The sequence below is a fragment of the Suncus etruscus genome, chromosome 17 (assembly GCF_024139225.1).
Source record: "Suncus etruscus isolate mSunEtr1 chromosome 17, mSunEtr1.pri.cur, whole genome shotgun sequence".
Lineage (NCBI taxonomy): Eukaryota > Metazoa > Chordata > Mammalia > Eulipotyphla > Soricidae > Suncus > Suncus etruscus.
The window spans coordinates 56,856,644-56,881,159 of record NC_064864.1 but is presented as its reverse complement, the minus strand read 5'-3'; the positions used below and the strand labels follow the sequence as shown (position 1 = coordinate 56,881,159).

The 24,516-nt window shown below is 44.4% G+C and overlaps 1 protein-coding gene across 1 annotated transcript in view; it reads right to left on the bottom strand.

Annotated features, from left to right (window-relative positions):
* Positions 1-18,603, bottom strand: part of RBM20 (RNA binding motif protein 20) — a 56,905-nt gene extending 38,302 nt beyond the window's left edge. Inside the window, exons 1-5 of the mRNA XM_049790430.1 lie at positions 17,449-18,603; positions 15,669-15,730; positions 13,635-13,726; positions 12,772-12,869; positions 1,192-1,335 (exon numbers count right to left, since the gene is read on the bottom strand). Coding sequence (XP_049646387.1) covers positions 1,192-1,335; positions 12,772-12,869; positions 13,635-13,726; positions 15,669-15,730; positions 17,449-18,603 — 1,551 coding nt within the window. The remainder of the gene's footprint in view (positions 1-1,191; positions 1,336-12,771; positions 12,870-13,634; positions 13,727-15,668; positions 15,731-17,448) is intronic.
* Between the last annotated feature and the right edge of the window lie 5,913 nt (positions 18,604-24,516).

Sequence of the window (24,516 nt, the reverse complement as noted above, 5' to 3'; positions counted from 1 at the left end):
TAGATTGATCAATTCCCCTCTTTCCTCCTGTTATGAAACTCAAGGATCAGTAAAAATATTTGTTCCCAGGAAATTCTTGGTTGGCTTCAAATTCAGGTCATAGATATGATACAGAACCTTCATATATGGTGTGAAATGAATCACCAGATAGGATATGATTCCTTCTAGAGTTAAGAATGAAGTACTTTTTCAGACTGATAACATAGTGAAAGACTTGAGTCTATGGGATTGTATTCTGAAGGCTGGTTAGCGTTTCTATGCCAATGAGAACCTCATATCAAAGCATCTCAACTCTATGCAATTTATAAAGGACAGACAGTACATGACCAAAAGGAGAGTGAAACACGGTGAAAATTCTACCACTAGGAAACCTCTGATCTATATCAACAAGAGAGCTGTATAGGACCTCTTTAGATTAAGAGCACCCTCTTTATTAAAAGAAGAAGAAGAAAGAAGAAGAAGAAGAAGAAGAAGAAGAAGAAGAAGGAAGAAGAAGAAGAAGAAGAAGAAGAAGAAGAAGAAGAAGAAGAAGAAGAAGAAGAAGAAGAAAGAAGAAGAAGAAGAAGAAGAAGGAAGAAGAAGGAAGAAGAAGAAGAAGAAGAAGAAGAAGAAGAAGAAGAAGAAGAAGAAGAAGAAGAAGAAGAAGAAGAAGAAGAAGAAGAAGAAGAAGAAGAAGAAGAAGAATTTTATGGTTTCCCTCCACCTATGTGTGATCTATTGGTATTACTTCTGTCAAAATGCCAGACTGAAGATGGTTCTGTAGGACATGTATATCCATCATTTGCCAAACTGTAGTAGTGTTGCTAATAAAGCTCTGTCTCAATCCAAAAGCACAGAGAAAGGAAGGTAGCAGAGGGAAGGGAAAGGGATGAGATGGGAATGAATGGGGAAGAAAAAAGAAAGGGAGGAAAAGGAGGTTAGTGGAAAAGGGAAGGGAAAGGAAGGTATAAAAGGAAAGAAAAATATAGGAAGAGAAGAAAAGGAAAGAGAAGGGAGGTGACAGGAAGAAAAGAAAAGGGAAGAGGAGAGGGAAGGAAAGGGAAGAGAAGTGAAAGAAAGGAATGGGAAGAGGAAGAGGAAGAAAGATATGGGAAGGGAAGGGAAAGGAGGGGAAGGGAAAGGAAGGGAGGGGAGGAAGGAGGAAGAGGGAAGGGAAGGGGAGGGAAGGAAAGGCAGTGGGTACAGACCTACCTGGTTGGTAGATTTCATAAGGATGTAATTAGTGACCTTCCCAAAGGGCAACCCCAGGTTGATGACGTCGTTCTCAGTGCAACTTCCTTCAGGGAGATTGCAGATATGAACCACGCGGCCAGCACCTGTTTTCCTCTGTGCAAACTAATGAGATACAAAGAGTAATAAGAGACCTTCAGAAGACTCTGTGTTGTACCAAATAATGACTGCAAAACTGTAATTTGCTAAATCACCACTGGAAATGGGTATATCTATATATTACTGGGAGAGGTTGTTCACCTAAATGTTTTTGTTATTGTTTTTTGGGGGGGGATCACACCCAGCAGCGCTCAGGGGTCACTCCTGGCTATTACACTCAGAAATCATTCCTGGCAGGTTCGGGGGACCATATGAGATGCCGTGATTCAAACCACCATCCTTCTGCATGCAGGGCAAGCACCCTACCTCCTTGCTATCTCTCCGACCCCTCACCTAAAATATTTTGAGAATATACTCTAACAATATAGTTGTTAAAATCAATATAGTTGATAAAACTTAAAAAATAGCCAAGATTCTACCACCACAATTTTGGGCAATCTATTATTACACAGGAATAAGTATACCAATACATAAATACTGTGTACAAGGACATTTATTTCAGTTATTCAGATTTAGGAAAAAAGAAGTCTAATTGTCAAAAAATAGAGGAATGTTTGAGCAAAGGTTGGTTCATGCAAACAAGAGAAAACTTAAGAATATAGTAAGTCATTATGTCATTAAAAAAGGAGTATGTCATTAAGAAGAGGAAGCAAATGTGCTGATTAGGAATCATTTTAAAGAATAAATGAAGACCAGGTAGTCTAATAATGTGTCATAGAATGCCATTTTTGGAAAATAAAATACTGAAAATATGAGAAAAAGAGATGAGTGTCATAAAATGTTTATGCTTGGAATGAATTGTGGGCATATAGGGATCAATTCTATTAGCTTCTACTGTTCTATCTGACTGATATTTTTTTTGGGAGGGGGCCACACCCGGTGACACTCAAGGGTTACTCCTGGCTATGCGCTCAAAAATTTCTCCTGGCTTGGGGGGGGGGGGGCGTATGGGACACTGAGGATCCAACCCAGATCTGTCCTGGGTCAGCCACGTGCAAGCCAAACACCTTACCACTGTGCTATTGCTCCGGCCCCCTGACTGGCATTTTTTTTTTTTTTTTTTTTTTGGTTTTTGGGCCACACCCGTTTGATGCTCAGGGGTTACTCCTGGCTATGTGCTCAGAAATCGCCCCTGGCTTGGGGGGACCATATGGGACGCCGGGGGATCGAACCGCGGTCCTTCCTTGGCTAGCGCTTGCAAGGCAGACACCTTACCTCCAGCGCCACCTACCCGGCCCTGACTGGCATTTTTAATAGTGAAAACAATTTAACAACTCTGAGCATCGATAGAGAAAGTCATGGGACATTATATCTTCATCCTCAATACTGGTTATCTTCACAAATTGGAAGGGAGTCAAGAAAGAAATGCTTGACTTTTTTCTTATTTATCATCTTCTTATATTGACTGATTTATAATTTTTTAAAATTTGAATAAAGAAGAGAGTATACAAAGAATCTGTATGTGTGTAATACACAGACAGACATTCACAGCAAAAACCTGTGGCTTTTTTTTTTTTAGGCAGTGTCTATCTAAACTTTGTTAGCCTTGGGAGGCCTCGTTCCAACCCAAAGCTTATTCACTAGCACAGTAGGATCAACAAGTAACAGAACTGCCCTACATGGTGCCTTGGGCTCCAGCACTTCGCTACTGCTCTCACCTGGCAGTCTGGAAGGCACCTGTAGGGAGAACTGTTTGGAAGCCAAGACCTGGGCCTGATAAAAGCTCTTAAAAGATGAATTATTCCTGTTTGGTCAATGCAAATATGAATCAGCCTAGAGTCGCTGGAAGGGTAACTAGGAACCCAACCAAAATGAAAGAGAATAAAGCAATCCAAACCGGAAATCCATTCCAAAAACACAGCCTCTATTTGCATAATCAACTTTTTCTATGACATAGTGAATTTCAGCATCCCTGGTACCCCATAAGCCCCCCTCCCTGAGCCTTTCGAGGAGTGATTTCTGAGAGTAGAGCCAAGAGTAAGACCTGAACACTGCTGGGTGTGCCCCAAAACAAACAAAAATCTCCCGGGTAATTCTCCCATGAGAAGCCCTCAGTTGGCTCATCGGGATTCAGCTCTGTCTGTGTTGGAGAAACTCAAAATTCCTCCACACAATATTGAGCGGTCCGAGCACTATCCCAATGGAGAACAAGAATTCAGCAGACGCCCTGAATGGCTTCCAGATCAGCCCTTGCTTTCCTGACTGCAAACTGAACTGTCCCTGGGGCCGGAGAGATAGCATGGAGGTAAGGCATTTGCCTTTCATGCAGGAGGTCATCGGTTCGAATCCCGGCGTCCCATATGGTCCCCCGTGCCTGCCAGGAACAATTTCTGAGCCTGGAGCCAGGAATAATCTCTGAGCACTGCCGGGTGTGACCCAAAAACCACAAAAAAAAAAAAAAAAAAAGAAACTGAACTGTCCCTAAGCTGGAAGACTTCACATCTGCCCTTCTCAGGGCAACAGTGTTGCTAAGAGGCAGAATTTTCATTAGGGTGAGTCTAGTTACCTAGAGACCAAACCCAGCTAAGGCTTTCAAACAGGGAATGTGACTGGCTCCTCTGAGTTTATCACCCATTTTTCTGCCCACCTGCTCTTGGCAGGCACAGTACTGCACCACGCAACTCTGTTGTGACGGGCTGAACAGATATATACGATATTTGGAGGACAGAACAAAGAAGGGCGGTGTGGGCCCATCCCCATTTCTTACCTGTGCAGTTGCCTAGGGACCAGGCAAGAGGGCCAAGGCCTCTCTGTGTCCTCCAGACTGAAACAACAGCACAAAAGGGTTTTACCCAAGTGGAAGCACAACAAAAGCTGCTGAAAGCGGGTGGGGGCAGTGAGAACAAGCTGATGAATAAGTACTCTCACAGCTGCCCATCAACAAGATATGTTTGTGCAGAAAGGCACTGAAATGAAGGAGCCTCAAGGAAGATATTTGCTCCATTTCAAAAACACATTCCAAGAGTTTTTTCCTCTCTCCCAAGATCATAATCAGAAATAAGGATTGTATTTTATTGGTCCCCTTTCACAATATTTATGAGATATTTTCATTGTGTCTGACTTTTGACTTCCGATTTCTAGTTAGAAACTTCATTTATTTATTGGTTTTTGGGCCACAATCAATGATGCTCAGGAACTAGTCCTGGCTCTGTACTCAGGAATTACTCCCAGCTGTGCTGAAGGAACTATATGGGATGCAGGGGAGAGAAACTCAGGTTTGGTTGTATGAAGGCAAGCATCTTACCTGTTGTACTATGGCAGTAGCCCCTAGAAACTTTTTCTTTTTTAAGAATGTGTTGGATGCTTCTGCAAATATTTGATGTGGAACGGTTTAGTCTTTGGTCTTTTCTATTACAGGTTTAAGATGCCTTGCTGTGAAAACCTATTTGGTTCAAAATCCTATTTTATTCACAGAAGGTATGGATTCTACACTGCAGTTTTATGAATTCTCATGCTCTCCTGTTCTAGAAACATTTCTAACCATGGTATTATTAGCCTGATGCCCCATGGAGGCCTAAACTATGAGGGAGGCAGGAGATATGTGAGAGGGGGAGAGGGAGGCAGAATGCAGTCTGCAATGGTGCCTCTAGTCTCAAACCCAGTCATGGGAACAGAACAACCTAGAGCCTCTAAGCAAGCAATGAGATTCTGTGCATCAACTCAGCCTTTCTTTCTCTACTCAGTCCTTAAGGGCCTCAAAGGGGAACAGGATCGCAGGGAAGGGTCATTATTGTTTTACATTTTAAAGACCTAAATTGAGTTGCACTCTGAATTTATTTATTGCCTATCAGGGTGACTGATTAGTCCCGAAGTTGAGCAGGTCTGATTGGTGTCTGTGGGTTTTTTTTTTTTCTTTTTTTTTGGTTTTTTTTTTGGGTCACACCTGGCAGTGCTCAGGGGTTATTCCTGGCTCCAGGCTCAGAAATTGCTCCTGGCAGGCACAGGGGACCATATGGGACGCCGGGATTCGAACTGATGACCTTCTGCATGAAAGGCAAACGCCTTACCTCCATGCTATCTCTCCGGCCCGGTGTCTGTGGTTTTTGATGAATGAAAGTGGGCAGTTAATTACTCATGATTACATTAAGAATTTACTTTTAAAATATAGAGACATGACAGTGAGAAAAATGTAAAAGAACAGTGGATCTGGACAAAAGGTATATGGAAGGTCCCTTTTTTGAAAGAGGAATGATGTCACACCTGGGAGTACACAGAGCTTATTCCTGTCTGTGTTCAGGAATCACTCCCAGAAGAGTTCAGGAGACCATATGTGGGGCCAAGGAATGAACCTGGGCTGGCCACATTCAAGGCAAATGCCCTACCCACAGTATTATATCTCTTGCCTCCCATAATGTGGTTGGTATTCCTTAAGCTTTCTTACAACTGTTCTGTAAGTCTGAATTACATTAAAATGAAAAGTTAAATTAAAAAGGACCTTAAGTTGAAAGATGTGCCCTGGGACCAGGAATAAATAACTTTAGAGAGAATAGTAATATCCTGCCAACTAGAACTTTAAGTATGAGGTGTTGATGCTCTCCATAAACATCTCACCCAAAGTTCTACTGAGCTCCAGGGAGGGGCACTGCACAGGTGCACTTGAGCCGGTCCAGCCCAAGGTCAATGGTCTAGGAGTTAAGCTGTCAGGTTGTAACTGAAGCCCTCATTACCGACCTAAAGGGGCACTAATTTTTTCCCAGCCAGAAGAGTTCCGAGCTACAGCAGGCCAGCACTGACCTGCAAAGACTTCCTACGGTCAGATCCGGACACTTTCACTTGCTCGAGTCACTCATTTACAATGAGCTGCTACCACTTCTAGTTCACATGATTGGGCCCCAGACCCCTATACTCCCCCAGAGATCTTTATGGCCAGGTGGAATGTGAAAGGAGCAAATATTCTCATGTAGGAAGATTCTGAGAACTTTAGCTGACCTTGAAAAGAAGTGGGAACAGCCTTCCAAGATGAATTCAAAAACTTGCCCAGTTCAAGTAACTCACAGACCAGCCATAAAACTGTGAACAACAGTAAAAGGTCCATAGGGATTTGACTTTCTCAAAGCAGCACTAAGGGAGTGGAGGTTTTTCATGCAGGAGGCCTTGAGTTCTTTCCTAGCATGTCTCCAAAGCACCCTTGGGAGGAGCAAGCTGGGAGGATCACCTGAATACTATGTTCTTATGGCACAAAGAATCTCCCTCAAAAATCCTTTCTGGAACTCCTGCAAGTTGATTGCAGATTCCCTCATCAAAAACAATTGTTCCAGCCTGGTCTGCTTTAGGTGTGTTCTAAAATCATCTGGCAGTCTGTGGGCGTCTGCTTTTTGTGGACAGATAGTGGGCAAATGTTTATTTTATGCTGTTGATTTTGAACATATTATGTGAATTGTAAGTGGGCGTAGGCTCCATGGCAATGGATCTTGGTATAACTTGAGAAAGAGACACAGATGTCTTTAAAAAACATCTTCAAATGTTTTACAAAGCACATGAGCTTTGACTTAAAGTAATTGTACTTCTGTCAGTGCCAGACTAGCCTCCTGTTGTAAAGTAGCTTACTTGGACCAAAAAAAATGTCATCTTATAAACTTAAGTGTCACAAAAATCTGAAAACTGAGAGGTCAGCCAGTCTGTCCCACCACTGGGTATGAAGACACTGATGCTTAGGAATAGTTAAGCAATTTAATCCATGATCAACTAAGTAGAGACAGATTTGTGATTACAACTTTGCTTTCACTGAAAAATGGATCAATCTCCAAAACGATAAATTAGAGTAAATGTGTACAAACAGATGGTGTTACTACATGAGCTGGGTTTTGTTTTGGGTTCGATTTTTGGGCCACTTGTTGGTCTGTGTTCAGGGATCACTAATGGTGGACTCTGAAGACCATATAGTTTTCTGGGGATTGAACCCAGGTCAGCCATGTGCAAGACCAGCACCTTACCCCTTGTAACTTTCTCTCTGGCCACTGCGTGAGCTAGGTTTTTATGCTCAGAAAAGTCAAGATATCAGTTTAATTATAAATCAAGAATTTATGTCATAAGAATAAAAGTATATTTTACAATAGATACATGGTATTTTTCTATTTTTGAAATAAAGTCCCTTTGGCACTTTAGAAATTAAACACACACACATATACTAGCAAGAACTACACTGTTAGAGCAATAGACGTATACCTTTCATTTTTTTCTATAGTGAAGAATTTGAAATCTTTTATATTCTTGTTACTGCCTGAGTAACAGTAGTAGTAATAGTGAGTAATATCTACTAGCCAAAGTAATTAAGATTGGGAGGGCCCGGAGAGATAGCACAGCAGCGTTTGCCTTGCAAGCAGCCGATCCAGGACCTAAGTTGGTTGGTTCGAATCCTGGTGTCCTTATGATCCCCCGTGTCTGCCAGGAGCTATTTCTGAACAGTCAGCCAGGAGTAACCCCTGAGCACTGCCGGGTGTGGCCCAAAAACCAAAATCCAAAACAAAAACAAAAGATTGGGAGGGGTCCCAGCAATTCTCTGCCACCCAGGCTCGTGACTTAATGTGAGAGTCCAAAAATGTGGTGCTGCTCTGATTCTGTGGAGCTGAGGATTACCCAGGCCACCCCACAAGTACTTGGGGATCTCCAGGGCTGCACCCTAACAATGCTGGAGGACCCTTGTGACCAGAACCACATGATATGTACCTTAACTTAAGGAACATAATAGGTACCCCAACTCCTATCCTATCTCCCTGGCTCCAGTAATGAAGATTAACAAGGAAAGAAAATAGAACAAAATGCCCACTGAGATGCCCTTTGTTCTCTGAAAATACACAAGAGAGCAAGAGTTGTAACAGAACTTAAATGTGGGGAAGGAGAAACTTTGCCACATCAATTATGACTCCATACTCTCTAGAAGTCAAGAGACCCAAAAGTGTTGAGCCTCGGAGCAATCTGAAAGGCCAGGGTGGAGAGACAGATTGTTTTAGAAACTTCTAGTAATCTAAAGGCAAGCAATCCTGACCTTCCACAAATATCTATGTCTCCCTTTGCATAATTTTTATCTCTGTGACTTTTCTGGGTACAAGTACTGGTGAGAACAAAGCCATCAAAGAATGGGCCAGAGCAACCCCTTCTGGGCCCCAAAGGAACTAAACTCCCTGGAGGCTCAGAGGAGGGCCAGGTTGAGGCCTGGGATCAGGCACCAGAAAACTATTTACAGCCTGCAAAGGCCCCTTCAGAAACCTGAGGACTGTTTATGATGAGATGCGATGAGGGCAGCAAGTGTCAAGTGCCTCTGCTAGACTGAAGGCAGCAGCCTCAGTGGACACAACTGTCTCTCCCTGGGTACCTGTGGTTGGAAGATAGGGAAGGCAGGAGAGAGAAGCAGGCCACACACTCACAGCAAACAGAGTTCATCGACTGTGCAACACAAACAAGGAAATAAGAGGCCAACAGTCCCACACAGAGGAGACCAGTTTCTGTCAGCCCAGCCTGTGGAGCAGGTGGTAGTAGATGGGGTCTGTGCTGTGGTGGGTTGAGATTCTGGAATACTCCAGCTGATTTATGGAGGCTCATTTCCAGAACCCTGCTTCTCTTTGTTCTCTAGCTTAAAAACAGGGACCTTTGAAAGCAGCAAGTTGTGCTTTGCTCCGCCAATAATAATGGTTTTCTGATGGTGGAATCCTGCCTGTTTCTGGATTGACTCAACAGAATGGACTCTGCAAATACGGCTGTGCCTGGTGTCCAACAGATGTGGCCTTGGCACAAGACTGAAAGGAGGAACTTGTGGACAAAAGTTCAGGGACCCCAGGTGTCAGTGCTTGACTGTATCCCATACTTCTTTTCTGTTTGAATGCTCACCAAATTGAAATGTGCATTTCAAATGCAAAAAATAAGAATAATGTCGATGTAAGAGTTTACTGGAGCCTCACAGAGTCTCGCACAAGGTATCCTTAGTAGCTGTAATTGCTTCCACTTCTCTTCAGGGCTCAGGATTTATAGGCAGAAAAGAAATCAATCATTTCTCATACACAGTTGTGAGAAATATTTTGGATTTGTTTTGGGGTGACATCTAGCTTTACTCAGGGCTTACTCCTAACTCTTTGCTCAGGGGTCACTCCTAGCAGTGCTCAGGAAGCCATAAGCAGTCCCAGAGACTGAACAGGGCTGGCTGCATGCAAGGCAAGCAGGGGACTAGCACCTGCTATTCAAAGGAACTGAACAAAGTCTCCTTTTGGAGCAGAGAGATAACACAGGAGGTACCTGTGTGCCTTGTATGCAGTTTGCACTGATTTGCTCCCCAGCACAACATAGTGTAGGGTGTGGACACAGTAAAAAAGCATCTTTCTGAAAAATGATATTAACACCTGGCCATTGAGGCAGGAACTGGTTGGAGCAGATTTTGTTCTATCCTCCAGATATCATTGGGGGCTAAAGAAATACTCCAAGCACCTGTGTACAGCTTTGCATGCAAAGCACTGTTCAGTTCCCAGCATTGCATGGTTCCCTGAACACTGCTGGGAGTGAACTCCATGAGCAAAAACGAGCTGAGAACAGCCTTGATCACCACCAGGAGTGGTGACCTCCAAACAGACAAACAAAATAAATCCCTAAAAAATAAAACTAGTCCAGAGATGCCTCTTCATCTGCCAAGTCTGAGAAATTCCTGCGACCTCCACAATGCCACAAGGTCCTGCTAAGTAGCTTTTGGAAGAGAAGGGAAGGGAAGACCTTATTAAAGAGTGTTTGTCACAGTCTAGAGTCTCACAGAGGACAGGCGGCAGGGATCAGTGGTGCAATGCAAGGCCTCTAGAACCTGGTCATCTAGGCTGAACTCTCACAGCCCCACTGCCCAGCAGGGTGGTGGTCTTAGGACAAGGCACCCAGCCTCCCATGCTTCATAGGACTGTCATGGATTCAGTGAGTGGATATGTACTAAGAGCATATCAGTGAGTGCTCACATTATTGTCCCACCACTTTGGAGATGCTTTCCTGCTGCCAGTGCAGAAAGCAAAAATGATTCTGTGTTGCTTCTGCCCTTCAAGCTCAAGATTAACTCCTCATTCCTAGGCATTTGGAGGAAACCCTCCTCAGATTGCCTGAATATCCTCAGGAGTTGTCCTGCATCAGCAGAATGCATGAACCCGCCCAGTGGAGAAGGCATTCCTGGGAGCCTTGCAACATGTTCAAGGGATGAGCTCTCTCTCTCTCACTCCAGTAGTTCCAGGCAGTGGTTGCAACAGAAATGCTGAGATGAGACTTGCCTGACACACGTAGTGAGCCCACAGAGCTAGAAGCTAGGGTTAGCCAAACCGGTTTCCCACAATGGAAAACTGTTCCTTAAGAGTCATTGATAGATCTTAGATCGGACACCAGAAGAGTTCAGAGTCATTGCCACATACATGATCCCACTTGACCCTACAAGGTCAGGACAACTCAGGCCTGAGCATTGCTCCCTACTCTAGGCTTGACCAGCGAATCAGAGACTGTTCACATGGACACATATGGTGCCAGATTTGATACATAATCAAAACTTTCACACAAGACAGATGCAAATTTCTTTGATCTCTCAAATTCATCAATTTCCCCCATGTCATTAAATAAATTCATTAATTTCACCGCAGGAAAGTAAAGTGACTTAAGAATGGCCACATCCACACCCAGAAGTTGGGCATGCTTATCAGCCTGGATGAAGGGCCAAGACGAATCAGATGGGCACTGACCCTTCTACGCTATTCCTCTTGCATTTATATAAATAAGCTCATTGTCAGCAGCTCTTTCCCTTGCCCAGACCCCCTCACTCACCTGCCCCTCATTCCTACCTCCTGTTCACCCCAGTTCCTAGAACACAGTGGACAGAGAGATGCCTGCAAGGTCCTTTACATGAGGAGGGTGGCCCAGGGACCGGGTGGTGCTGGAATGGCCAATACCCCCATTGGGACTCAAGTGTGACACCAAGGGGGTCTGATTGCAGCAACAAATGAAGCTACACTGAACCCCATTGTCCCAACTAAGGGACACTCATGCACCCTAGCATGAGTGCAGAAAGGAAAATATAAAATTCTCTTTCACCAGAATTGGGGCTTGCAGACATGATCTGTGTGAAAGCACTTCTCCCACTCCTCAGGATGGACACACACTCATGCATATATGCACACACACATGCCCAGGCAGGCCTCCCTTTAGCCACGACCCTCTCAGGGACTCTCCAGTAAGCCCAACCCCTTAGCAGTCTCTTCCCAGCAAAAGGTGAGAAACAGGGTGGGAATTGGTGCTCGGACTGCAGGAGGAAAGAGAAAGATGCTGGTGTTATCTAATGTTAAACAAACAAAAAAAAATGCAGGCACAAACAAAACCTTCATAGACATGCAGAACTCAGCTAATGGTACCTTGCCTTAATGCTGGCTCTGTGGGTCCCACCCCATGAGAGAAAGGGACAGTCGCAATTGGGAGCAGAGCAGAGAGAAGAGAAGGGGAGAAGGAGACAGAGAGACAGACAGAGAGACAAAAACAGAAGAGACAGACAAAGACAGAGAGACAGACAAAGATAGAAGAGACAGAGACAGACAGAGACAGAGAGAGATAGAGAGAACACTCACACTTCTGAAAACAAGACATGTTCTCAGGCTCTCCTGAGACAAGCCATTTGCTACGAGGCCCCAAAGTGCAGCATGTATCATTCCTGTTTTTAAACACATTTTCTCCTTCTGGGATCAAGTTTCACTGGAATCAATCCACTTCAATAAAACACCAAAAGGTCTTTTAAAATATACAGGCAAGGGGGGCCAGAGAGATAGCATGGAGGTAAGGTGTTTGCCTTGCATGCAGGAGGTCGGTGGTTCGAATCCCGGCATCCCATCGGTCCCCCGAGCCTGCCAGGAGCGATTTCTGAGCATAGAGGCAGGAGTAACCCCTGAGTGCTGCCGGGTATGACCCAAAAAAACAAAACAAAAAAAAATGTACAGGCAAGGAATGAGAGAGAGAGAGAGAGAGAGAGAGAGAGAGAGAGAGAGAGAGAGAGAGAAAAATAGGTAGGTGTTTGCCTCATACACATCTGATCAGGGTTCAATCCTTGGCATTCCCTTAGATTCCCCCAAGGACTGCCAAAAGTAAAGCCTGAATGCAGAACTAGGAGTAAGCCGGAGCACCACCAGGTATGGCCACCCCCCAAAATAAAACAAACAAAAATAAATTAATTAAAAAATTATGCAGGAAGGGGTAAACATTTTCCCTCCCTAAACCATGGTCTGAGTGTTTAATTTCCACCATTTAAAAGTATTCCCACTCTGCATGTTTTTCAATACCAGCTGAGCTGAATGAAGGAACGAAGGCCAGAAGACATTGTCCCTCGCTGCTCTGATCTCAGTCGCAGCAGCACCTGCTGAGCCCACCCTTTACTGCAGCCCACACTCAACACTGCAGCTGACAAGAGTGCTTCAATAGTAACAGTGATCACAGAGAAGCCGCTTCTGTACTCACGTTTGTCCCTGGAGAAGTTGATGGCAATGCAGGATTGGACTGAACAAACGGCCTTGCTGGAACTGCCACATAGGAAGTCCCCAGACTTGAGGCATATTCTAAAGAATAATTGCACAGATGCATGAAAGCCTAGACATGTACTTCATGTTCAGTCTAGTTCAGAGCTTTCTTACACCCCTCCAAAACCATACTCATTTTTTTCTCTCATCAGCCCCAGAAACCATCACATCAGTGGGATCATGAAATAAGTATGTAGCCCATGAAATAAGTATATAGCTTCATGTTTTGCCCTCCAACGTCTTGGCAAAAACATGTGGGAGTTGTCCAGAACCATACTCTAGGCTTGCTGCTGACCAGCAAAGCTTTTTTTTTTTTTTTGATTTCTGGGTCACACCCAGCAGTGCTCAGGGTTACTCCTGGCTCTGTGCTCAGAAATTGCTCCTGGCAGGATTTGAACCACCATCCATCCTGGATCAGCTGCTTGCAAGGCAAATGCCCTACTGCTGTGCTATCTCTCAAGCCCCAAGCAAAGCATTTTTATATAATCTGGAAATGGGAGATCCATAATGTTCAGGGACTTCTAGGACTACAACCAGTGGTGCTCCAAGGGTCATGCAGTCCCTGGAATAAACTCCAGGGCTTTTAACATACAAAATAGGAACTGATCCTGATCTATTCCCTCCCAAAACATGCCCAGCAAAGCTTTATGTTTAAAATAAATCATAAAAATTTCTAGTGCCAGGGCAACAGGTCCAGTGTGTTTCAATGACTTAGTTCTGTTGGCATATTGAACATCTTAGGGATGATTTATTATTAAAGACATGCCAGTGAACCCACAGAGAAGCCTGCAAGACCTTACTCACCATCATTCCCCGCAGGGCTATACATGGTTGTACTGTTAGGAGAATTTACCAACGGTCCCTCTGCAGAGCCAAGTAAACAACGGACTCCAGCACTGCAAAGGGGAAGAAAAGAAAACCAGAGCCTCTGTAAGTGGAACAAAGTACTGTCACTGTTAGGCATAGAACCAAATTAGCAGAGAAGATGTCTCACTAAACACGTGTGCGTGGATGCTCAGAGCAACACTCTTCTCCCTATCAAATTACAGAAATAACCTACACATGGGTCAAACAATGAAAGGATCAAAAAAAAAAAATGGAAGATACAGGTACAGCTCCTAGAATATTATTCAGTAGTGAAAAAGGTCGCCTGTGCTATAAGGTGGAGGAAGCTTAAAAATAGGCTGAGTGAAAAAAAGCCCATCAAAAGGGCTACATAGTTGTTTCATAATCTCACTGATGTGATGATTTCTGGGGCTGGTAAGAAGAAAGAATGAGCATGGTTTGGGAGGATATAAGAAAGCTCTGAACTAGACTGCAGTAATAATTGTGAAACATTGTGAATGAGTTAAATGCTACTGAAATGATCTACTTTCAAATGGTCAAGATGGCAAGTCTTGAAGTAAATTTCAAGGAAAAAGTGGGGAGCCACTTTTTAAAAATCGTGATAAAATCCACACAATCCATAACTGACCATCGTAACCACTATCAAGAGAGTCACTAAAATGGCACTAATCACTGTCACTGTCCAGAACCTTTGCATCTTGCAGATCTGAAAGTGTGTCTGAGAAACACTGACTTCCTGTTGTGTCATGTCCCCCCATGGCCACCATTGTACTCTGGGTCACTGTAAATGTCACCAGCCTAGAACCGCATGAAAGTGAAATCCCATGTATGCCCTTTGTGATGGCTCTTTTTACTCAGCAGCATGTCCTGGTGGTTCATCATCCTGTAGATGGTGTCACAGTCTTTCCTGTGAAAAGCTTTAGTGTCTCACTATGGATGTGTACTTCATTTTCTTCTCTGGTGGGCTTGCCAGTGGACACTGGGTGGCTTGTACCTGTTGGTTCTTGTGAACAAGAAAGGGAGGCCTTCCAACATGCTCCTTCTGGGCCCTTCACCCCCATCTCTTCATCCCTGGTGTCCTCTCACAGATGCCAGCTGCCCTGGCTCACAAGACCCCCGGTGTCTGCCTTGCCCTGCCCACTTTCATGTTAAGTCCAGCAGCCAGGGTCGGGGAAACAAAGACTCATCAAAATTCTGCTCCACTTTCCAAAGAAAAAACAAAAGTTCTCACAACAACCTGAGCTCTGAAGATGGGGCCTAACATGGCCCAGATCCCTTCCCTGATGCTTTGTTCTAGGACACCCTGCTGAGAATACCACCAAGCCTTGGGCCCTACTGGATCAGTGGAGCATTCCCCTGGCCACCACTGGGCCTTCACACTTGCCTCTCTTTTGCTGGGCGCCAGTGTTCACCCAGACCTTCCCTATTCCTTGCAGAGTCTCTGTAGTGTTCTCAGAAGACTTTTCCTGAAAGTTCAGCATTATTTGTTGGGGGTCATACCCAGCTTTGTTCAGAACCTATTTCTGACTCTGCGTTTGAGTCACTCCTGGCAGTGTTCAAGGAGACTGGGTGTTGCAGAGAATCAAATCCAGGCCCCTTCCCCCATTAATGCATGTTCTCAGCCCACTGAGATATCTATCCTCAACACCCTATTTAAAATTGAGTTTTTCTAGAGCCATTTGGAAAAATAATCAATGTCTTACATAACTCTATATACAACTTTCTTTGAAAAAATGAGAAATGTGTAACTAAAAGTCTATTGTTAAAGAGTTGATCCTTTTCTTTTTCTTTGTTTTGGGACCACACCTTGCAGCACTCAGGGTTTACTGTAGGCTTTGTGCTCAGAAATTACTTTGCATGCTGGTTTCCTCTGGTAGGCACAGAGGACCATATGGGATGCTGGGGATTGAACCTGAGTCAGCTGCATGCAAGACCAACTCCCTACCTGCTTGCACAGCCATGCATGGAACCAGGCTCAAAACTAACACTTACTTTTCTGAGAAGACCAAGCATTTCTGTGCATGGAGTTTCCCTTTCACGTGCAGCTCCCAGTCCTAAGAAAGAAGGAAAGAATGATGAAAAGCAGAACTGCGCTGTGAAAAGCAGGTGGGGTGGTCCCCCTGGCCCCACAGGGAGCATCCAGAGGCTGGGGAGTCTGGTCCTCTCCCCTCAGTGCTCTGCCCACCATCTCCTTTGTGCCCTTAACTTCCACCTGTCCATCAGGTCCTAGTGGACAGGAGACTGCTTTCATTTTCCTTCCAGGGGATCCATCTGAATAAGGGGATCCCTTGGCACCTCCTCATCTTTCTACCCATATGCCTGCATCTATGCATCTCCCCACCCCAGAGCCCACAATCTTCACTCTGGCTGGGAGAATCTGACAGGTGGGCTTCCTGTGAGTCACAAAGTCTTAGAAAAGGCTCATGAGACAAACTTACTCCTCATCTCCCAGGGCTGTGACTCTCAGAACCAGATCAGGATAGGGCCTCACACACACATTCTTATAGGATGAATTCTCCTCCCAGACAGAGAAGAACTGAGTGGGGTGGGGAAAACTGAGAGCAAAAAATGGTGCAGCCATCCTCTCTGAGACATCCTTAGTCTCCTCTCACGCCTATGGAGCTGTGGACCAGGGCCAGTTGTGTCCTCTCTGTGAAGTGGATAACTACATTAACTGCTGACAGAGCCTTGTGTGACTATGATGTTTGCTCCAGGATCTTGCAATGTTTGTTAGAAACAAACATCTGTCTATTAAAACAGCACTTGGATTTTATGCTATTTTAAATATAGCACTTACAGCTGATGTGATCAAGTGGAAAACACACAGGTGAACGATTGTCTAAACAAGCATTCCCTAAACCTATTCAGGTCACCTTTTAACCTTGTTTCCTTTCTGTGTTCCCCTTGTTCTACCTGTTGACCCTCAAGTCTCATGCCATGACCACCCCCATTTACATATTTTTTCTTTTCTTTTCTTTTTTTTTTTTTTGGTTTTTGGGTCACACCCGGCAGCACTCAGGGGTTCCTCCTGGCTCTATGCTCAGAAATCACTCCTGGCAGGCTCGGGGAACCATATGGGATGCCGGAATTTGAACCACCGTCCCTCTGCAGCTAAGGCAAACGCCTTACCGCTGTGCTATTTCTCTGGTCCCCCATTTACATATTTTTTTACTGCGGCCCCCTTCAAATATTCTGGAGGTCCACATATAGGTCGACATATAGAGAGAGACTTTGTGGCCACAACATTCCCCAACTACCACGAGCACGTCCTGGTACTAGATACTCTCACAGAACAGATGCTGAGATCCACTGTCCCAATTGGTCCTGGTGGTAAATGATACTTTTATCTTTGATCCCAAATCCTGATTTTTCTTTCATACACAGAGCACTGGACGCTCTCAAAAACAGCATCTCTGGGCAACACAGGACACCCCTCTCCTCACAGACTCAGATACCCGAGCCCCATCTCTGTCTAACCCAACTGGAGTCACTTAATGCCTTCCAGTCCAATTGTCTCATCTCTAAACCTAGACAAGAATCGTGCTGCTTTTAAAGCAAGGGGCTGCCATGAGTCAGCTCTGAAATTCTGATTCTGAAATTCTGAATCTGGTTCTGAAATTCTGAATTCTGAAATTCTGACTCTGAAATTCTAATTTCTGTGATTTGCACCAAAGATTCCAGTGGCCCAAACACTGTTCCATGCCACAAACACTGCCCTGAGGACTGTGTTGCATATTGGGGGGGGGGCTCCCCAGGCTGCCAGAAGACTTACCTTTAAGTCAAACACCTTCTTGTCGCAGATGCTACAGATGTGGGGCAGGTGGAGGGGGGCCACGCCATGCAGGTCATTCAGCTCATGCGCCTGCAGGGGCCTCATGGATAGCATGACCTGATCGTCCTTGGCCCGTGGTCTGGCCCCTCCAAAGCCAGCTTTGTTATTGTTCAGCCTAGCCCCAAAGGAAGGAGGGGTCCTGTCAGGAGTGGGCTCCTCGGGGTCATATAGTTCGTAGGTCTGGGTGGGGGGCGGCGGCCACAGATTGGGGCCTGCTAGGAGCTCAGGCTTGCTCTGGCCAGAGAACCCGTGGGTGCCCTCCCACTGGCCACTGGCGCCCTGCAGCAGCGAGCCCGCCTCGCCCTTCAGACCACTGGCCTGCTCAGAGGCAAACCCGCCTGCCACATGGGACCCGCCTTGGGAGCTGGGCCCATAGAAGTCTTTGGCAAAGGCTGCTTGGCCATCTGGTCCTGAGTGGCCATAGTGCCCTTCGTAGGCCACGCTGCCCGAGGTACCGGCTGGGGCTGGCAGGAAGCTGGGCTGCCCATCTGTCTCTGAGCCGAACGTCTGGCCCAAGTTGGCCTTGCTATACTCATAGAAGCCCGCAGCCGCTGGAGCAGCTGCAGCCTTGCCAATGCCCAAGAGAACCGCAGGCTGGGCAGGAGTAGGAGGCACCACCCCGGGGAAAGGGTGCATCACCACGGCACTGGGGGCCTGGCTGGGAAGGCTCACAGAGGGTCCGGGGCCTCGTGTCTGGCCCTGGGACGAGAAGGCAATTGTATTTGCTGGGAAGCGGGCACTGGGCATGGTTACAGCATGTTGAGGCACCCCGGTATGACTGGGAGAGGCGCTGATCACCGATGGATGCCTCAGCTGGTTGAAGAGAGGCTGGGACATGGCCACTTTGGAGAGGACTTGGTTCAGGACTGTGGCAGCCGCGGTGTTGTTGGTGACTGCTGTCTGTGCCAGCTTCAACCGGTGGAGGGTGAGCTGGGCTTGCAGTTGTGCCAGCTGGAGACTGGCCGGTGAAGGAAGCAGAGGGTTCGGGTTGCTGACCGAGAAGGGGTTCTTGTCCAGCAGTTTGGCAGCACTGCAGGGAAATAAACATCTCAATGTATAGCTGGTTTTCACCAAGGTTGACAAGGGACTGCCCATGGTATCTCCTACCCCTAGCAAGACCCTACCCACACGGGTCTCACATAAAAGCAAGTATGCTTAAAAAGCTCCCACTTTTTAAGTTCTAATTAGAAAACAATTATCGACAGGATGTTAATTCTGACCCATAGTAAAAAAAAATAAGCTAAAATTGTTAGAAACAAACATCTGTCTATTAAAACAGCACTCGGATTTTATGCTATTTTAAATATAGCACTTAAGGCTGATGAGATCAAGTGGAAAACACACAGATGAACGATTGTCTATGTAGCATGAAATAATTAACGATGGTGCTGGATGGCGATGGATGGAGGCCTTTGTGCTTAGGCCCCAGCCACGTGGCTTCATCCCCATCCAGCTGGCAGATTTCAGGCCCAGGTAATCGGCGTAATCAAGACTCACTCACATGCAGGCTTCAGGAAGCATTAACTTTATTCATGCCCTATTCACCACATGTGTGTGGCCTATCTCATAACCTTTTAAGCACTAGTTATTCTTGGCCCTGCATCTAAACTCCTTTCAGCCATCTTCCCTTTGGGCTCCATGCTGGTCAAAGACCAGAACACAGAAACCCAAAAGCCAGAGCGCCCAGCAGCGCAGAACGGGCAAAGAGCCAAAAGGGGGCAAAAAGCCAAAAGGGGCCGAATTCCCTTGGTTCAAGCCTTATATAACATTTCCCAGACCCCTCCCAGGAATGGGAGGGTCTAGCAGGTAAGGTTACACCTACTATCCGGTTCCCAAGACCCCTCCCAGAAGTGGGTGGGTCTAGGGTCTTAAATAGGTACACCCACATTTCCTCCTTTTCTTAATATTTTTATGCACCAACGTAATAGAGTGAAAATTAATATACCAGCCCTTTTTAAAAACATATTTTTGCAAAATATACTTTACACCTGTAACCTAAAATTCTATTAATGCTTTTTTACCAAGCACTATTTTGGAACTTTCATGTTCCTATACTTTTAAACTATATTGGGGGAACTTCATGTTCCTATACCTATTGTATACACAAGTACTGCAGCATACATGCATAACATACATTTTAAAAACAGGCTAAGTACATTGAAATACACAGTAAAACATTTTGCAATAGAAAATATTAACTATGAAAGACAACAAAACACATTTAAATTATAAAGAAAATGACTAAGACAAAGATGCAGGTGGTTAGAAATTAGATGTTTAAATGATCTAAACAGAACTACTTCCCTTTTATTTTTATTTTTTAACCACTAACTAACTAAAACTTATTACATTACCAACTATGAGTAAAATATTACTACCCACTAATTTTTTACACCTAAAACCATAGTTTAGATTAATTTGTTCCACGCTGATCTCACCACGTGGCTTTTGTAAACTTTTAAAGTTCAGATGTTGGTTTGTCCCACGCTGATCTTACCACGTGGCTTTTTTCCGTAGTTTCAGGCTCCGCTGCCGGTTTGTGATCTGGAGCGTGGATTTCAGGTTTTTCGCTTTTCCGGGCAAAGCTGAGCCCAGCCGAGCCGAGCCACTTGGAGCTTTTCGCCGCTTTTTTCCTCCGGGCGCACTTTGGATGTTCAGAGTTCCAAGTGATTTAAACTAAAAGTTCAGTTCAAAATTTCCAAAGTCGAAATTCAAATTTAAGCCGCAGGTCATTTTCAGAAAATCAGTCCATTTTTAATAGTCTTTTTTTCCTTCTTTTCCAATTTAGACTTTTAATAAGTATTTGAAGAGGCCCAGGTTTTTGTTTCTTGTAACAAAGTTTTAGTTCTGGGCCTGGGCCTGGGCTGGAGGTGATGCAAGCTTCCACCTCTCTAGTTTTAATGGCCTTTGAACCCCCAGATGGGGTGTTGGCCATTTTTGAACATTGTTGCACGTGGCCCAGGGTTTTGGGCTCAGTGCACCCGAAAAGAGCCAAAATGAAACAGAAGAGCAGAAATCTCACCATTTTCGCTGTTTTGTTGGGTTCAGGATTCAGGTCCCTGTTCGGGCGCCAGATGTAGCATGAAATAATTAACGATGGTGTTGGATGGCGATGGATGGAGGCCTTTGCGCTTAGGCCCCAGCCACGTGGCTTCATCCCCATCCAGCTGGCAGATTTCAGGCCCAGGTAATCGGCGTAATCAAGACTCACTCACATGCAGGCTTCAGGAAGCATTAACTTTATTCATGCCCTATTCACCACATGTGTGTGGCCTATCTCATAACCTTTTAAGCACTAGTTATTCTTGGCCCTGCATCTAAACTCCTTTCAGCCATCTTCCCTTTGGGCTCCATGCTGGTCAAAGACCAGAACACAGAAACCCAAAAGCCAGAGCGCCCAGCAGCGCAGAACGGGCAAAGAGCCAAAAGGGGGCAAAAAGCCAAAAGGGGCCGAATTCCCTTGGTTCAAGCCTTATATAACATTTCCCAGACCCCTCCCAGGAATGGGAGGGTCTAGCAGGTAAGGTTACACCTACTATCCGGTTCCCAAGACCCCTCCCAGAAGTGGGTGGGTCTAGGGTCTTAAATAGGTACACCCACAGTCTAAACAAGCATTCCCTAAACCTATTCAGGTCACCTTTTAATCTTGTTTCCTTTCTGTGTTCCCCTTGTTCTACCTGTTGACCCTCAAGTCTCATGCTGTGAGCACCCCCATTTACATATTTTTTCTTTTCTTTTCTTTTCTTTTCTTTTCTTTTCTTTCTTTCCTTCCTTCCTTCCTTCCTTCCTTCCTTCCTTCCTTCCTTCCTTCCTTCCTTTCTTTTTTGGGTCACACCCGGCAGCACTCAGAGGTTCCTCCTGGCTCTACGCTCAGAAATCGCTCCTGGCAGGCTCCGGGGACCATATGGGATGCCGGGATTTGAACCACCGTCCCTCTGCATCTAAGGCAAACGCCTTACCGCTGTGCTATCTCTCCGGTCCCCCATTTACATATTTTTTTTTACTGCGGTCCCCTTCGAATATTCTGAAGGTCCACAGAGGGATTTCAGGGTCCCCAGTGTAAGCTGATACATACACCTCTGCTATAATAACTCATTACAGCCACTGCTTGATTCCCAAAATTCAATTCTACCCATCTATTCTAAATAAAAGCACCAAAATACAGACAAAATCTGATAGTCTAAAGATATGTCCCATTATTTGTTTTAGAAAGTTGTTCAATAACAGGGAAGCAGGTTTTAAACTATTCACATAATGAAAAATTAACCATCCACAATTTATGTTTAAACTTCTACTTTATTATGGTATTTAAGATACCCAAAATACGGGACCGGGAGGTGGCGCTAGATGTAAGCGTTAGCGTAGGATGGACCGTGGTTCGATCCCCCAGCGTCCCATATGGTCCCCCCAAGCCAGGAGTATATATTTCTGAGCGCATAGCCAGGAGTAACCCCTGAGCATCAAAAAAAAAAAAAAAAAAAGATATCCGAAATGCAATAAACTTAAGAGAGAAAAGATTTGGGCTAAGGACTCATAAGTGTGAATGAAGTCTTGATTCAAATTCTCTGCACCACAAAAGCATAAGATAAAAAGAGATGATTTGGGCCCTATTTCTCTTTTAAAAAAATTATAAAAATGTTCCCAGTTTCTGGGCTGAAGAGATACTGTAAGAGGTAAAACATCTGTTTTCATGTGCCCAATCTCAATTCAATCTCTGACTCCATATATGGCCCCCTAAGCCCTTCCAGAGGTCACTCAAGAGCACAGAGCCAGGAATAAACTTTGAGCACAACTAGGTGTGGCCCAAACCCCCATCACCTCTTCATTGTCAATGATAAATACTATCTTGAATTTGATATGGTCATTGTATACAAAGTATAAGTTGATTATTTTTTCAAGAATGAGATTAAGTAAAAATAAAAAAAAGTAGTCTTACTGCATAGAGAGGGAATTGTGTATAAAATGTGTGCCAAATATATTTTCACCAGATCCTCATTTCATTTATAAAAGTAAGGGCAGAGTCAGCAGGCCAAAGCCATGCCTGATGCACCCATAACCCATAATTGCCATTTTGCCAATGGCCCTGCTCCACCACTCTTCTAAGGCTTCTGCAGAGACACTATTCTGGTATTTGGGCTGACATCACCAGGATTGTTTGTTTGTTTGTTTGTTTGTTGGGGGGCACACTTGGTGGCATTTAGAAGGTTACTTTTAGCTCTAAGATCAGAAATAACTCCTGGCATATTCAGCTGACCACATGGGATGCTGGGGATAGAACCTGGTTTGGCCATGTCCAAAGCATATGCTCTACCCACTGTTCTATGGCACCAAACCCATCACGACTCTTTTTGAAATGAGTATGAGCACCCTCCCCCACCTTCTTATACTTCCAGAAATCCCACAAAAGCTTCAGTATCAGCAATAATACTTGGAATTCCTGGACCATGCAGCTGTATTCACAGCTGCATGACAACTTCATTTTTGTTTAATACTGTCATCCCCATAGGGACGCACCAATCTAGACTCCAATATGTATTTGAAGCTACCTATTGTTCAGAAACAAAAGAAGTAAAAGAATTGTCAACTAGAAACAAGAGCTTACTAAACCTTTTGACAATAACTTAGTGACTCTTGTTGCAAGATACAATAATTTTCACAAATTTTCTTGTTGCTATAATTTTTCTTTCTTATATCTTTTTTAATACTTTTGCTTCCACTTACTTGAAAACAAGTGTATTATGATCTACTATGTCAACTATGCGATACATCGTCTATAAATAAAGTAAATGATATTAAAAATAGTATGAGTAATTCTCTCTCTAGTCCACTTTTAAACATAAGGAAAAAGCCCAAAAAAATTTTTTTTAATTTTTTTTTATTTAAAAACCTTTATTACATACATGATTGTGTTTGGGTTTCAGTGATAAAAGGAACACCGCCCATCACCAGTGCAACATTCCCATCACCCAAGTCCCAAATCTCCCTCCTCCCCCCCCAACCCCCGCCTGTACCCTAAACAGGCTCTACATTTCCCTCATACATTCTCAATATTAGGACAGTTCAAAATGTAGTTATTTCTCTAACTAAACTCATCACTCTTTGTGGTGAGCTTCCTGAGGTGAGCTGGAACTTCCAGCTCTTTTCTCTTTTGTGTCTGAAAATTATTATTACAAGGGTGTCTTTCATTTTTCTTAAAACCCATAGATGAGTGAGACCATTCTGCGTTTTTCTCTCTCTCTCTGACTTATTTCACTCAGCATAATAGATTCCATGTACATCCATGTATAGGAAAATTTCATGACTTCATCTCTCCTGGCAGCTGCATAATATTCCATTGTGTATATGTACCACAGTTTCTTTAGCCATTCGTCTGTTGAAGGGCATCTTGGTTGTTTCCAGAGTCTTGCTATGGTAAATAGAGCTGCAATGAATATAGGTGTAAGGAAGGGGTTTTTGTATTGTATTTTTGTGTTCCTAGGGTATATTCCTAGGAGTGGTATAGCTGGATCGTATGGGAGCTCGATTTCCAGTTTTTGGATTAATCTCCATATCGCTTTCCATAAAGGTTGAACTAGACAGCATTCCCACCAGCAGTGGATAAGAGTTCCTTTCTCTCCACATCCCCGCCAACACTGTTTATTCTCATTCTTTGTGATGTGTGCCATTCTCTGGGGTGTGAGGTGGTATCTCATCGTTGTTTTTATTTGCATCTCCCTGATGATTAGTGATGTGGAACATTTTTTCATGTGTCTTTTGGCCATTTGTATTTCTTCTTTGTCAAAGTGTCTGTTCATTTCTTCTCCCCATTTTTTGATGGGGTTAGATGTTTTTTTCTTGTAAAGTTCTGTCAGTGCCTTGTATATTTTGGAGATTAGCCCCTTATCTGATGGGTATTGGGTGAATAGTTTCTCCCACTCAGTGGGTGGCTCTTGTATCCTGGGCACTATTTCCTTTGAGGTGCAGAAGCTTCTCAGCTTAATATATTCCCATCTGTTAATCTCTGCTTTC